Source organism: Thunnus thynnus, chromosome 7 (assembly GCF_963924715.1).
Source record: "Thunnus thynnus chromosome 7, fThuThy2.1, whole genome shotgun sequence".
NCBI lineage: Eukaryota > Metazoa > Chordata > Actinopteri > Scombriformes > Scombridae > Thunnus > Thunnus thynnus.
The window spans coordinates 9,698,768-9,715,526 of NC_089523.1; the positions used below are offsets into that span (position 1 = coordinate 9,698,768).

General features: G+C 40.2%; 1 protein-coding gene across 8 annotated transcripts in view; it reads right to left on the bottom strand.

Moving 5' to 3' along the window:
• Window positions 1-16,759, bottom strand: part of LOC137185795 (rap1 GTPase-activating protein 2-like) — a 79,988-nt gene that overhangs the window by 26,605 nt on the left and 36,624 nt on the right. For 2 of the 8 annotated variants that reach the window (XM_067594170.1, XM_067594169.1), the window contains exon 1: window positions 8,360-9,082. The exons of the other annotated variants lie outside the window; for them this stretch is intronic. In XM_067594170.1, the coding sequence (XP_067450271.1) occupies window positions 8,360-8,493 (134 nt within the window). In that variant the 5' untranslated portion in view covers window positions 8,494-9,082. Of the gene's footprint in view, window positions 1-8,359; window positions 9,083-16,759 lie in introns of those variants that run through there. 8 annotated transcript variants of the gene reach the window in all.

Consider the following 16,759-nt stretch of genomic DNA (forward strand, 5'->3'; position numbering starts at 1 on the left):
GGAGACCTCTGATAGACATTTACGTGTACTTACTTCTCAGCAGCAGGGAGACACTGATAAAGGCCAAGGGCTGAATCATGTTTGTTTCTTTGTCTACGGTTGTGCATTATGCAGTTAATCACACTTTATTTGGATGGTAATTTGAATATTAGGTGACTATATCTGGCGCATTCACGTGGAGCCCTTTTATCTAGTAAACACCTGAATAATAGCTCATTCTGAATTTTAAAAAGTAGTGTGAACACCTGAAGAGATCAAGAGATGTAAGTGTTTCACACGTGTTTAAAATGATGAAAAGGTGTTATCTAAATGCTCTTTTCAATTACTTCCTGTTTTCAGAATATCTAGTCTAGGCATACACACGCTGATGTCATTCAAATTTGCTCTCCGGTAAAACGCTTCAGTCTCTCTTTCATATTTTGTCATTTGCAAACTCAAACAGCCACTCCTAATGTGTCAAGAGCTTTGGCAAATGACAAAAAATGAGTGCCTTTATTTGATGCGCTAATAAAGTGTGAACATGCATTTTAACATATTTTGTAAAAATGACCATTACTCTCTTTTGGTTCACTAGATCTAAGGGTCTGCATCAGGTTTGGATTAAACACATTTGATCTGAGTGAGCAGAGGTTTTTTCGTCCTTTGGCAAAGTACTGCATTGCAGTGGAAAACATAGTTGCCTGGCATCACCACTCTTGCTGTCATTTCACTGGAAATGCCATAAATCCTATCTAATCCTATTCATTTTCAGAGAGCCACTTCCTCTTTATCATTGCCCAATCTCACCCAGTCTCACTGACTTGAGTCGAAGGAAAAATAGAATTAAGCATCTGTCGGATGACATTAAATACTTCAGACTAGCTGATAGCCACACCAGAGCAGAAAGGAGAAAAGGAGAGCGATATGTAGACAGAAAGGGAAAGGCACAGAGTGAATGGATGTCAGACAGATCGCTGAAAGAGAGAAGGCCGCAGAGCGAGGTATGGGGAGAGAGAGAGAGAGAGAGAGATAGAGAGAGAGAGAGAGAGAGAGAGAATAAATTAATCTCTGCAGACTAAAAATAGCGCTCTAAATCCCCAGTGCAAAGCTGGGTAAATAGGGCTGTCTTGGGTGGGTCTCTGGACACTTGTTAGAGACAATACTATCTCATCCGTTACACCCTGAGACGAGGCTGACTGTCATTAGCTCACACACACACACAGACAAACACACACATGTTTGTACAAACAGACAGCAAAGAGACATGTGAGTTCAAGTGCAATCAAATATGTGCATGTTGTGTGTGTGTGTGTGTGTGTGTGTGTGAGCCCGCTCATGGTCCCCTGCAGCTGCTAATCACAAAAGGAGTGACACGCACAAGTGGAACAAGGGAGAGTTTAAAAGAGGGAGTAATTGAGGGTAGAGAGGAAAAACAGGGAGAGACGGTGGAATGGAAATACAAGTGAGTCAGTGAATAAAAAGTGGTTGTGTTGAACAGCAGGAGAAGGAGGAGGAGGGTTTGACAGTTAGAGGAGGGAAGGCACTACACAACAAGGAAAAAGTGTGTAAGGTGGTCAAGAAAACACAGACAGCACTTAAAACATCAGCTGTAGTTCATCTGTCCAGCCATGTTCTCACTCTGTACAAGAGCAAATGTTCAGAATCTTCCACCAGCTGCAGTAATGTTTTTAAAGATTACTTACAGGCAGGCACCATTTTTTAAATTTCTGCAGAGTAACAACAAAGAGTTCAAATGAAAAGAATAAATAGCCTTGCCACTATACAAATGCAAATGCAGAGGAAAATATGTATCTTATCTTACAAAGTTACACAAATGAACCCTTCATGAAACCCTTCCCCTGCTCATCCAATCATAGCTTGGCAACTGTAACTAGGCACAACAGACCTGTCTAGCATTGGATTTGTCTTCATAACAAAACAGGATGCGTGGGGAGGGTCTTGTCTTTTTATTTAGCCTTTCCAAAACCTTTTATTAAAAAGGTAAAAAGTTAGAGAGAGCAACCAACTCATGGAGTTAGCTTGATTAGCTGGTCAGCTATGGCTGGTATAAATCTGCCAGTGACGGTTGTTTTATATTAGTCAAGAATTAGATCTTGCTTGTGCACTGTCTGAAATCGAGGACCAACTGTTTCAAAAATTTCTATTATAAGAATTTGGAGCAGTAAATCTGTCACTGTTATCATTGTAAACTGCCTGTGTGCCGCACGAGAGCAGAAACCTTGACAAGCGGTCAGATAAACACAAAATATCAATTATGCATCTTTTTTTTGTGTGTGTGTCAATTTTAGCTTGCTTATTTGTTTTATTGAATCAGTAAAAACTGAAAGTAAAAAGTAGAGATGCTGTGTTGTGTGACTGGGTGTCTGTGTCATTTCTTCTGGACCGCTGCCTGGCTGACTGCAGTTTCACTGGCGGGTTACTCCTGATGGTTTTTAGCTATGACCAGCTGCTAGTGTAATTTTATTCTGTCAGATGTTCAGTCCCAAACATTGCAACAACCACATGGCAAGTGCTGAGCTGGTCAATTTAGAAAAGAGATGCAGCTTCACAATTACTATGCAAACTTGATTAAAAAGTAATGTTGTGTTGTAAGTGTGCTCCCCAAGGAGGAACAACATTCAATTTGTGTCTAACCATTTACATTTCTGCTGCTATGCTCTGCGGCAGGCGCTCCTGAACATCTCCATATCAAGGACCCTCAAACTGATATGTAACCACTAAGTAGTGTTCGATGAGTTTTTCTCTTAAGGGACCACAACTGTTGAGATACTTGCAAAACTGTCAAATCAAATCAATCTTTCTGGTCCAAAGGGAAATGTGATGAGCAGACAGAGTTTAAAGCATCAGAGAAAACAAATCAGACAACCACACAAAACTATAGGAGCATGAAGTGCAAAATGCATATGTGGAAAATGCTGTATCACAGCACAAAAAGAGGCAAGGAGAGGTTATCTATAATGTTTTCCAAATTCATGGCCACTGATACCAAGACAACCTTTGGGCTGTTTGTCCTCTGTAGAGTTGACCTGAAGACAAGAGCTCAAACTCTTGTGCTGGATGGTCAGGACAGTCAGGATAGATCTGCTATAAATGTCCCTGAGCAAGGTCTGACTCATTCCAACAGTGTCTTACCACATTAACAAGCCTTTTCTTTGTGACTGTGTAAAGATGCCAGACAACGATAAATAAAGATGAGACTGTTTCTACTATAGACCGTCTATAAAAGTCATTGTAATGTAGCTGGAAAAACATTTAGAGTTCATTTTTCTTGAAGATATTGCCTCACTTTTTGAGAATCTTCATTGATCTTAAAGCACAGTTTCTTTTTTCATTGCAGCAGTAGAGGACAACTTTTTAAATTAAGTACTCATGTCCTTAGTTATATGATTATTCGCTTTTTTTGCAGAGAGTTAGATGAGAAGATCAACACCACTATTCAATATGAAGCTAGAGTCAGCAGCTTGTTAGCTTAGCTTAGCATAAAAACTGGAAACAGGGGGAAACAGTTAGCCTGGCTCTGTCCAAAGGAAAGAAAATTCATCTATCAGTACCCCTAAAGTTCACAAATTAAAACGTTATAGAGCCATGCTTGCCATTTCCCACTGTTCAGAGTCTTTATCCTAAACTAAGCTAAGCTGCTGCTGTCTGTAGCTTTATATTTATCAAACCTGTCTTCAAATTAACATATTTAAGACCCTGTTTATTATGTTAAAATCAAGGTTGTCTTCAAACAAATGCTTTGCTGGTGGAAGTCTATTTCATAGAGTATTTTTAAGAAACAAGTGGCTGTATTGGAGATTTGGAGGTCCTTTAAGTCCTTGCTTTTGATACTGAAGTGAACTGTCCATGAAACTTGGTATCAGACAGGCTTTCAACGGTATTCCCCTTAAAAAAATTTGCCTTGAACCTCTCACTGCTGGAAAAAAACAAACGACCCTGACAACTAGATGACATGCTAATAAACGAGCACAAAAGGAGGTTTGCTTTGTTTACAGCAATGAGTCAGGCTAACTCCTAATTAAAATACACTAAGTGGATTTTTTTTGGATCATTTTAAAATGGGTATCCACAAACGTCCCTGAAACATTTGAATTGTAGATGAAAAAGCCTTCAATAAGACATGAAGGCAAAACTGCACAAAGAACAATATGTATCCTCATAAATGTATTTAAAGCTATAATATGTAACTATTCTGCATTAAAATGTCTATAAACAATTAGACCTATGTTTAATATTTTGTTAAGTTATGTACTTACATTATCCCAAATGTTTCCGACAATTTTCAGACCCAGGAAAATCCTGGCAACAATCATTTCCTGTAAAGCCTCGCAGCAAAGAGAATTAACTGAAGCTTTTATTGGAAGCTATTGAATGGATGTCTCTCATTATAGTTACTGGTACAGTAGCTTACAGTGTCTTGGTTTAGTTTACAGTTGAGGTTGGCAGTTCTTCTCTACTGCACATTTGGACATTTTTCTCCATTCCACACATATCATGCTTTTTCTGGTTTTCTGTTATTTACATACTGTAATAATATCGGATATCTATGCTGAACATGGTCAAAGTTCCAAAACTTGAGGTTAACGTATGCTCAAACATGTACGGATGTATTTGAGAAGTTGACATTTTGTGTAAAGAACAAGAAAAAGTAGTGAAATCCTACTGCTACTGTTTGTTTCATGGTTTTTTGATGTAACCTCTTGAGCTGACAAAAGCTAACGGATCAGAACAGAGTGAGCTCATCGGGAAGGGGGCCTTAAAGAGACAGTAGCTAAAACAGCCTGTTTCAGAGGCTGAACTGAGGGGTTGTGTAAAGGGCCAGTATAGGATAAATAATTTTTTTTAAAACTATAAATCATGCAAAGATATTCCAATTGAGCCGCAGGATAAAAAATATAGACCTGAAAATGTGCATAATATATCCCCTTTAAGCCAGTCTTCATAAGCCTCAAACCTCCTAGATAAAGTGAAGGTCATCAAGCCTTTTTCCTGTAACACCCCATAATGAACAGGAGGTACCGCTGGGCCAGTGTGGTCATAAAAATGTTAATTAAATATTGCAATATGCAAAACAGATGCACGTTTTGTCTCAAAATTACTTTGACATTGCAGTGAACTTCTATTGTGTGTCATGGCTACTCAAAATACAATGTAACAGCATGTTATACATGATTTCAATTGTGGTATCAAAAGCCTTAAATCTTTGTACTACACAGCATGTGAACAGGAAGCTCCATGCTGTGATTATGGATTGAGTCTAAAAACCACACTGGAATCATAAACGAGTTTGTCTCTCTCTTTTCTTCCCTTAAGCACACACACACACACACTCTCTCTTTCTCTCTCTCTCTCTCTCTCTCTCTCATAACCACCGATTGCACCACAGACCAACAGGGAAATGTGGCCATAACCGCAAGAACATTTCTGCTTCTTGTCTTTAACACAATCAAAACTCATACACACTTGGTTATACAGACATATGATGGTACAAACAACTTATACACCAACTCACACACACAGACAAAACATGTCTACAGCTGGAAATAAATGAGCTGTGGAGGAGATTAATGCACGGAGGGTAATGTAAACATTCAGACACAAGCAGCAGACCTCATGCTGTTCCACTTAATGGAGGGCAAATATACATTATGGCTCTATCAGCACAGAGATAAGCAGAGTGAGAGGAATACACAGAGAAGATACAGGCAAGGAGAGAGATTGCATGCTTATATATTTGCATGTGAGCGTGTGTGTGTTGCCTGTATTTGTGTGAAGGCAAAAAACTGGACAAACAGTGAAAATCACAATTGTAATTCTCTGCTGCAAAGTGATGTTTTGTGAAAACATTATAAAGCGAGCAGCGTATGCCAAACCTTCCCTTTTATTATTTAGTTCTAAATGTTTGGCTCTAATGGTTACAATCAGTCTGTAATTCACTCTTTCTTGTATTCGTTGTCTGAACGAGCCCGCTTTAAGAACATCCTGCCACAATGGACGGCCTATAACTGAGAGAAATAGTAGCAGTAAAGGCCTGAAAGGAGAGCACATAACAACATCACCTTAAAATGGTCAGAAATTGTGCCAGGGTCATCATGTGACACAGTCGCAGCAATAGAAAGGACAGCAGTGCAACAGTTGTTGTAGCAGTGCCTCAGGCTATTTCTGCTGTCCAGACATGATTGTACTGTTGTCATCTGACATGAGGTAATAACACTCAGAGTCAAAATCATAAAACCATGTAAGGAAAAGTGGTTCCTCTCAAAAATCTTTGAGTCTTTGTATGTATCTGTGTGACAATGCAGTATTCATAGATTCTAGCCTCTAGGCATGGGCAGATAAATCCACTAGAGGGTCCTGGGGCAAAAATGAGCTGTTTGGGCCCCATTGAAACACCCTTCTTCACATTCATTGTTTATGTATCCTGCTGCTGTCAAGTACATATTTTGCCCAGAGCCGCAGAAACTAACCAGTTATTGTACACTGTAATACTACATGGCCCTGGATTTGATGTGTCTCAATCAATTTAATGGAATTTGATTAATTAAAGACACTTTTATTTGGGAATATACACAATGTAAGCATATTATCAACTTAAAATAATAAAAGTGTGGTTCCTTATAGACATCAAGTCTTCAAGATTAGGTAATATTACAGATGTTAACTTAGGTCTTTATTATTTCAGTTGATATTTTGTTTATGTGGTGTGTATTCACAAACAAAATGATAATTGAAATTAAATCACCACAAACCAGTTGCCACACAATGAATCTGCTGCTTTCAGGGGCCCCAGGAGGTCTGGGGCAGTCACTCTATTTGCGCGGTTGCTAATCCAGCCTTGCCTCCAGGGGTTAATTTTACACTATATGAAACTAAATTATATACACACACACACACACACACACACACACACAAAAACCCAGGGGTCAGATAAACTTATCAGCATTTGTAAAGTGAGTTACAGTCTATTTTAAATCAGCCTATTTTGGTTCAGGCTATTAGGACAGAGTAGCAAAGTGCATTCAGTGCTACACATGAGATGTTCACTCGCATACATACAAATGAAAACCCCAACCCAGACCTCACCATATATTCTTCCTAACAATAACACTCAGTGGGCAAACTCAGTCCGTGACCTCAGATTCCAGTTTAACTGTACGTGCGTGGCTGCTAATGTTAGCTCGGCCAAAACGGTGTCAAGGGGAGGAGAGGGGTTAGTGGGGGCAACTGTTGGCAGTCTCGACCCGGCCATTCTCATACACTGTTTGTCACCAGGTGGGATATTCCCAGGAGTCTTATTGACAGCACTCATCTAAGGTAGTATTAGCAGTAAGATGATCTGGACACAACACAGCGTGTAGGGAAAATCCCCTTACAGGTGCAACCTTCTGTGTTGGTGTGAAAATGTTTGAAGGTGTCAACACTCTTTCGAGGCACACAGTCCTGTATTTCTTTTGTTAAACAAATCTGACAGGCTCATTCACAAATATAGTCCACCCCAGTTTGTAAAAAGAAATACTGGTTTTACTGCATCATTTGCAGCTTTAATATTCCATCGTAAATTAATTTAAGACCTGCTATAATATACAGCTGCTGTCAACAGCAGATTAGTGGGCAGCAACGCATGGTATTCTTTACTGTAGTATCCTTTGCAGCTCACCTACTGAACTCTCAGCCAGTTCACCCAACCTTTGAGTGTGTTCCCACTACTCTCGTACTAAAGGAATGAACCAGTTATATCAGCATCAAAGGCATCAACAAGTGCCTATAGATGCTTGTGTGTAAAGCAAAAACTGTACATAGAAGGACATGAATAGAAGCATGGACAACCTTTGCTCTGCTCCTTTTCCTTTCTATTACCGACAGCTCTCTCCTACAGCACTTTACATTCTCTCTTTCTTTTTCCATGTTCCTCTCTCTCTACCCCACAACTCTGCTTCTTTCATTCTCTCAATCCCTCTCATTTGCTCTTCAAAAGCACTCAGTACACACCTCTGTTCACCTTAAGTCCTTAATACCTTTCCCTCTCTTTCCCGTCTGTCATTTTCACTGACCCAGATACACATAAGTGTGGTCAACAAAACACACACACACACACGCACACACACACAACTAAGCACACTCTAATAAAAGGACCTAATAAAACTGCAGATGCAAACTCATTGAACCGTAAAGAGCACAAAGCGCCCCACACCTCTGGAATAACAAAGACATTACAAACCAATAAAGTTTTCCCCGGCTCAACGCCGCACTGCAGACTGTCTGCTTGTCCCCGTGGCAGCAGGCTGCCAGCCGAGCCATACATTATCTACACAGCATGCCTGTCTCATCAAGACAACAAAACGGTATGAACTTCACCCACCCTTCACTCTCCTCTCTCTCCCTCTCCCTCTCCTTCTCCTTGGCTTTGCGAGACTTGTGCAGGAGTCCGATCAGGATCACTGCGGCCCGAATGCCGGCCTTTTTGTTGTGGAACCGTCCTCCCGTCTGAGACATGCTGGGCGTTTCTGCCGGTGCCAGGAGCGGTTCAGGTGACAACTGGCCCAAGGTCAGGTTGGGTCCAGGGTCCCTGGGTTGCAGGACCTGCTTGGTCGTGGCCTTGCGGGGTTCCAGCGTGAGCTGTGAGTTGTGGATGTCACAGTTTTAATCTAAATATCTGTACTGACAGCTGGCAAGTTTGTGCCAGACCAGTTTTCAGCCTCTCCAGTCAGACCCTCTGGTATAAGTCTAGACCAGAAATCCAAAAGTTAATGACTTAGGGGCCACCTTTGGTTTGGAAGCTTGTCAGATCCGATTCAATCTTTGATGCTCTTGGTCGATAGATCAATATGCATTTGTTGTAATCCCAAAGGTCCAAAGTGGCACTGTTGGCACTTGAGTCCGGCTCAAGGTGAACTTCTATCTGCATCCCCTGCTCCTGCAATGAATCTGTGCACCGTTGCTCCGTAACACATCATGATCAGTGACGAGAGGATGAAGAGACAGCCTCGTAGACACACATACACTGTGACACTGCATCTCTTCTACCTACCTAACTCTACCTTCCCACATCTCCTTCCCTCTCTAACATGCTATGTCTCTTCTCCCTCTGTGTCTGCTGCTGCTCTGCTCCCTCCTTCCTGTCCTCTGAGCCCCGCCCTCCTCCATCTGATAGGCTGGAGTTTGTGCAAAGACCGCCTCCTCCTCCTCCTTCTCCTCCTCCTCCTCCATGCACTACTGTATGACTCCCTCTATCTCTCCCTGCCCCTGTTTCTACCTTGTTAATAATTTTATATTAATCTCACTCGTTCCATCTATGCTTGATTTTATGATTTCATTTCTAGGCACATGCACATACACCCACCCCTCCTCACACACACACACCCACACACACTCTCTCTCTCACACACACACACACACACATACACACTTACAGACACAAACACACTGTCCCTCCGTGTGAAATCTCAATTTGAACAGGCTTATCAGCCTATTGCCTGCTGTGCTGTTGCCAAGGACATCGGAATTGAAATGTAACCTCACAAAATGAAAGGAGATTAAATGTAACCGCTTAAAGAAATGAGAATTTTGACAAATTTTACATGCTCTCTTTTGTGCACAGACACACACGTAAGTACATAACATATTTTTTTCACACTGAATTTCTTGTTCTTAGCCTCCTATTATCCTGTTTTCCCACATCTTTTCTTTAATTTACTTCTATTTTTATTCCTGCCGCTAATATTGTCTGCATGTGTCTTGTTCTTCACACAAATATACAGTCTTCTATGCTTGTTTTCCTCTCCAGCTCCAGCCAGAGCCAAATTCTTTTTCAATTGTCTCACAGTTCAGTAAACAGAGCAAAAGCAGTCATCTTCCCTGAATATATTGATCTAACATGTTCTGTTTCCATCTCGAGCCACCTGTTCTTCTTCCTGTCATGTTTGCTAGTGAGCGAAATGACTGACTGACTAAGTGAATGCATGAGTGGCTAGGTGCATTAAACTTTCAACATAGTATTGTCGTCCTTTTTCTTTCAGTTTTTTAGTCCTTTAGTTGATTAATCTGTTCATTATGTTACTGATATGCTTGCTTTTTTATTCAGCAATGTATTAGAGACATTTAAATAAGAAATTAAAGTTTTAAAACAATGCATTGTGTAGCACATGAATTGTATTTTGACCAGTAACTGTACCACCTTTGTGCACCACTGGAAGTGTAATGATGCTCTGATTTGTTACCTTTCATCCGTCTCATTAAACAGCTTTACAGTCAGGCTTTTCTGCATTGATTTCCTCATTTCTCAAATGAGTTCATGTTTGAATAGGATTTATTTATTCCCTGGACCATGAAACAGGCCCAACATAAAACATAAACTTCCTATTCAAGGTAAAAATAGCCATGGGAATTATGAGAGCAAAGATAAAACTGTCTAGACAGACAAGGACACAGACATAAAGCTAATATAAAAGCCTGACACAGCAGAAAAAGACACAGTGAATCATGTTGAACACATCTGGTGCAGATTGTCCGGGTGAGAATGGCGACAATAATAAAGGGGCAAATGTTGTTCGATGGCTGAAATGGAGAGTCTCTGACTCCTTCTACAGAGGATAATTAGAGAAATATTTCATTCAAGACAAGAGACAAAGACATCTGAGTAGATGAGATGTTTCAGTAATTGTCCAACAGCAGCCAGGGAATAGATTAAGCCCAGCAAACAGCAGCAACAAACACAACAATTAACCACCTCATGCATTGCTCTTCCTGTGTGTCATCAGTGCCATAGCAACGGGACAGTTGCCAGAGGATGTGCCTGAAGGACCCCCAAGGTTGTATCCACTTGACAGCCCATAAAAAAGGGTTTGGGTTACTGCCCCCCTCTTGAGTTTGCTTCCTAAAGACTGCAGTTTGTTATTTTTGATTGACACAATCTACTATCATGCCCCCCCCCACCCCCTCACTCAAAACCACCTGAGGATTCTCCCAAGTCCTGTGTGGAGGCAAACAAACAAGCTCACAACTCAACTGGACGATCAAATGTACCCTCGAGATCAACTATAAAAAAAAAAAACACATACCGTACATTTACAAACACACACACACACACCTTCAGACTCTGCCATTTCACTAGGGTTCTGTTGTGCGTCATCAAGGGGGGGAATGAGACACCTGTATCTATTCACTCTCTGACACACACAACACTTTGCTCACTCTCTTTCAACCCTCCCTCCCCTCTTTCTCTCACTCACTCACTCACACACACACACACACACACACACAGGTGTGACATTGGTCCTGTATGATACACTGAGGTGTACCAGTACGCCCCTGAGCTTGAATAAACATACAGTACTGAGGCTACACAAACATTTGGGAAGATATGGTGTAATTTAACAAAGTGTACCAAAGGGCAGAGGTACATAAAACAAGACGTACTGCAGACATTTACAGCTGAAACACAGTGATGTAAGTTATTTGTGCAAAGCAGCTTCCTGCTTTCTTCTGCAGTTTTGTACAGTATATTACTTGTTTCTTCCCACCATCACCATATCATTTTGAAAAGAAGCCAAAAAGATAGCCTCCGTTTTTCTTTATTATTATTATTATTTGGGTTTTTCATATTCTATTTATTCAGTTACTGTTCATTTATATTTTCTATAAATTTTATCGACCAACATGAAGGTCATGGATGCTGTTTCAAAGCCCTCTGGGGGAGAGTCCTAAAAGTAGTCTAATTCAAACATATGGAGCCTAGAAAGCACTGCAATTATCTTATAAAATACCCACCAATCACCACCTTTTTCCCTCTCTTTTGCAGTGCATTGCAGCAGCGCAATTAATAAATCACAGCCCACCCTGAAAAATAACACTGTGTTGGTTTTAAGTTTTCAAATGAGTCACTGGTGGTTGTGTTTTAGTTGTAAATCTCTGCATGTACCGTTACAAACTCTCTCTCTCTGTTTGTCTTTCCTGCATGCACACACACACACACACACACACACACACACACACACACACACACACACGCACACACTTGTGTCTGCCTTGATGGTGCCAAGCAGCCTCTCCTGTCACTTCGCAGCTTCTCAAGTGTCTCCCAAACAAACAGATGCCACTCTACCAACGTCACCTCTCTTTGCAGCTCATTCTATTACAGGATACATACATACATACACACACAAATTACACGCTGAACTCTAAAATGGCCTTATATTAAACAGGATGTGTCAGTCCTTATTGTACTGTACATGTAGCCATTATACACTAAACCATGTATTTGTGCACGACTGCACACAAAATGCTTGACCCAACTGCAAGCCTGCTGAAGAAAATGACCTTCACAACTGCTGCTGAGTAACTACTCCACCCCCAACATACACACATACTCTCTCTCTCTCTCTCCTCTCCCATTCAACCACTTTTTCAATCCACTGTGTTCTATGTTGGCATAGAAATAGGCAGACAACTCACCAGGACATTTGTTTTTACAGTGTTGGCCTTTTCACTTGTCCATGTCATGTGGGTCTGAATGTGAATGTATGTGTGTGTGTGTGTGTGTGTATGTGTGTGTGTGTGCGTGGTTACATTAACAATAGCTACCAGTGGTCCAGGCATGAACAAGTGTCCAATGTTTATGAAAAAGCAACACAGTTCGACTGGAAATGGCAAACGTGCCATAAGAGATTAACTCTGAAATGTCATGTTATCATATAAATCAAACGATGAGCACTGAAAGCAAATAAAGGGAAAGGTGATCTATTCCTATCTTTCATCAAGTCAACATGCAGCAGATGTACACAGTCTGTGCTTTGGGAAGGACAATTTCACATGTCGCATTTGCGCTTGTTTGATGTGGTCACTTTCAAGTGTTTTTTTCAGACATAATGTGGTTTGATGGAGCTGTGTATCTATGTGACTGTGAGTCTCCTTTATAAAGCAAATCTGTGTGCACTGAGTGTGTACACACAATAGTCAAGGCTTTTTTACTTGCTTTCTAATGTGTATTTACAGGACCAGTCCTCAACATTATTTACTTTGTGTTGTTTCTTGGTTTGTTTTAGCTCTTTCATTCTGATATGTGTTAGTGCTCATGTGCTGTGGCTCTGTTTGTCAGCTGGTTAAAAGGATTTGTCTCTTGGTTTGTGCTGGGTAACAGTTTAGTGAGATTTTCATTAACTACTGCTGCTATTCAATCACATTAAGTGCATGTGGAAAGTGGGAAGGTTTTGTTTGGTGTCTTTCATTGAGGATGCTCTTGCTCTATAACTGAAAGGATCCAATTATATTTTTGTACTGACGATCAAATCCTCCTTTTGTATGGCCCCTAACGCTCAATGGGACTTAGGCTAAGTGGAAAGCCATCATTTACATTTTTTCTCTTACAGCATATTAAGCTGTCTTTCACACTTTTCCTGTTACTTCAGAGGCGCTGACCTCTCCTTTATAACAGCACCACTTTCCTTCTTGTAGCTGTCTATCTGTACTATACTATCTGTCACCATACAGCCTCTCGCTCTCTGTCTCTCTCTTGTTGGTGTTCTTTTCCATTCTCTGCTATTTTTTCACCTTTCACAATTCTCTCCCCCCTCCTCATTCACTCTGCCTCTCTCTTATCAACAGGGTTGCGGAGTAAACTATAGGAGATTACAGAAATGCAATTACATATATCAGAAACTGTTTTCTGCAGGGAAAACAGTAACCAGATAAAAGATAACTTCTGCAGAAAAAAAAAAAATCTACATTATGAATTTCTAGACACATTTATTTGCAGGAGGCAAGAATTTACAATGTAACACCACGCCAATATTTCACATTTTTATGATAACAAAATTACAGATAACACTGCTCAAACACAGAACAAAACTAATTCTTCCTCAGTCTGCTCTGTCAGCAGATTTTGGAGGAAAGTAATCTAGATTTAAATATGTTATCATTGATTAACTTCTATTCAGATAATCAGTAATCTGTAACTGATTACTTGAGTTAGTTTAGAGTCAAGTCCTCCCATCTACGCCTATCTCCCATTTAGTCTCACCTCGTATCACACCTCCTTTTTTTAGCTCCCTTCTCTGTATGCTCTCCTCCCATGTACGGAACACACTGACACTGATTTTCCAACATTCAGTATCTGGAATCAGACTCTTATTTTCAAAGAAACACAGTCTATCAACACACATTTATGAATACACGTGCATATGGAAGTATATTACATTATGTCAAGTGATTTATGGAGGGGTTCACCATAAACATAAAACCATAAAACACAGTCATTTAAAAACAATATGAACTGTTCCTCTTTCTCTTGTACTCATGTGTAATTACAGTGTAATTTCCAACTCTGTGTGTGCAGTCAGATCAGCAGTGACCTCTTGTAGATCCAGTTAGCTCATTTTGCTAAAATTAGTATTACAGTGCGAGTGTGGTGTACCACCATCTATCACCATATACTACATTTACGAGAAGAGGTGGGGTAAACTAAAGAAACGTTAACATAAGTTTCCTTTGTTTTTACTTTAAGACTCTACAGATTCTCAAGCACACTTCTGTCCTTCAAACCAAGTCAGTGTCAGCTTTTTTCTCAATTTTTTAAACATCTGTAGTGACCAGACAACTACAGCCACACTAGCGTCTACAGCGTGAGGCTGTAACGTGGTGGCATAATGGTGTAATGTTAACTGTGTTCGCCATCTGACTTTTGTGTTAGCATGCTAACATTTGCTATGGCATTAAATACAAAGTATAGCTGAATACATGAACCAAATTTAATGGTAATCCATTCAATAGTTTTTACAGGATATTTCACTCAAAACCACAAATGTTAACCTGCTGTTGAAGAAAGGACAACAGGTCATCAAAGCCATTAGGATTCATAATCTGGGCAACATGGATGTCTGTACAAAGGTTTTCACCAATCCATCCAATAGTTGTTGATATCTTTTAGTCCCAACAAAAGTGGTGGACTGAACCACCGACCAACAGACAGAAAGAGGGCGATTCTGCACTTGGTATGCATTACATTCATGTAGGCACTGGTCTAAAATAATAATATATAAACTTTGATAAACACAACAGAAAAGGAGATAGAAACTTTGATGTTTAGTCTCAGACATGTCATTTTTCTTTTCAGCACACTTTCCTTCCTCTGCTCATTAAGCTGTCAGTTTGTGTCTTGGTTTTTCTGCTAATAAGGTTTGAGTGTCTCTGGGTGGCGCTCTTATTTGTCTGCCCAGCCATGGCAGCTGTAGGCGCTCATGCTAACTACCCATTTCCTCTGCAGGGAACATAAAATGAATCATCAACTTTGTGTGATAGAGGTTTTTACCAGACCTACTTGACAGCTGTTTTTTAAAAACAGTGAATGTAAAAAACTTCATGAATCACTCTTGTAACGTATCAGCAACAGAGCGGCAAAACAAGACGGTGGTGGATTATTACTTTAAGATAAGTTTACTGCAGCGTGTTTTCTTTTCCTCTCTGGCAAGGTAACAAAAGTGAGTTATTACTCCAACACTGTACTGAGCCAGTGAAATTAACGTGGTCACACACACACCCAGACAAACATATGTCCACATACAGGAGTGTATATCATGTTAAGTAGCATGGGAAGCATTGAGCTCAGTTCAGTCTTGGACAGTGTACACAACTAGAATTGGCTGAAATTGATAGTGAAGCTTAAATTAGGGCATGAAAGAGAAATGAGCGAAGTACGCTCCACCCTAATGCTGGTCCCTACTAAACGATAATACAATGAGAAAACATTTAGATTGTCATAGGTATAGTACATAAGTAAATACAAGTCAATGCAGTATACTCAGCTGTGTACCATTTAATTTACACTTACATGAATGGAGGATTTCTAAGAGATCTACATGTAGATGCAGTGAAAGCGGTGGAGTGAGTAACTTATGCTGTATTATAATATGAAATGTTCCATTATGATATTGCAAGTGATATTTAATGCCAGTGGATTTCTGTTCAATTTTCAAAGTTCCTAATGAGAGAAAACATAGTCACTGACAGTTTTGTCTACTGGCCTTTGGAAGAAAGCCTGAGAGCCTGAAAGGTCTTAAATTTCATCAAGGATAATGTTTCGCTTATGGCTGTGTTGTTATTAGGGGCCTGACTTTGCCTTTTTCCAATATTGAGCTCCAATAGCACCCCAGACATCTGAGGAGGGGGATATCGCTTCCGATGTCCTCTCTTGAGGTAGGCTATTGTTGTTAGAAAGCAGCGTTATGGACAGTTGGGAAAAAAAAAAAAATTAGATACATGGAATAACATACATGAACGAGAAACACATGATAAAAGAATGTAAAGGGGTAACACTGAGTTTAGACTTTTAGAGAAATTAATACAAACAAAATGCAATATGACTAAAAAGGCCATTTGGTCATGCAGTTAGAATGTATATCTTTTGCCGTAGCTACGTTTCTCTCTACAGCAATTTCCTCACCACCTAACACAAGCTCTCCTTTGTTTTCTCCTTCCTTGTAGCTCCCTCAAGGCTTTTCTGTGAAGTATTATTTCTCTTAAAACCTTGTCAATGGCAGCCCTTAACCAGACCTGTGGTGTACAAGTGCACACATACACACCGTTGTAGAGGAGGGTTCAAGTGTCAGTCAAGTGTGCATGATACATGCATGATGTTGTTCGGTGGAAAAGATGTCACATAAGCGTTATGACCAACTAACAAGAGCGCATGTGACAGCGTGAAGACTACTACCTGACGAGCACATTGACATGTCACACCATCCCACATTACCATAGTGTTGTAATTACT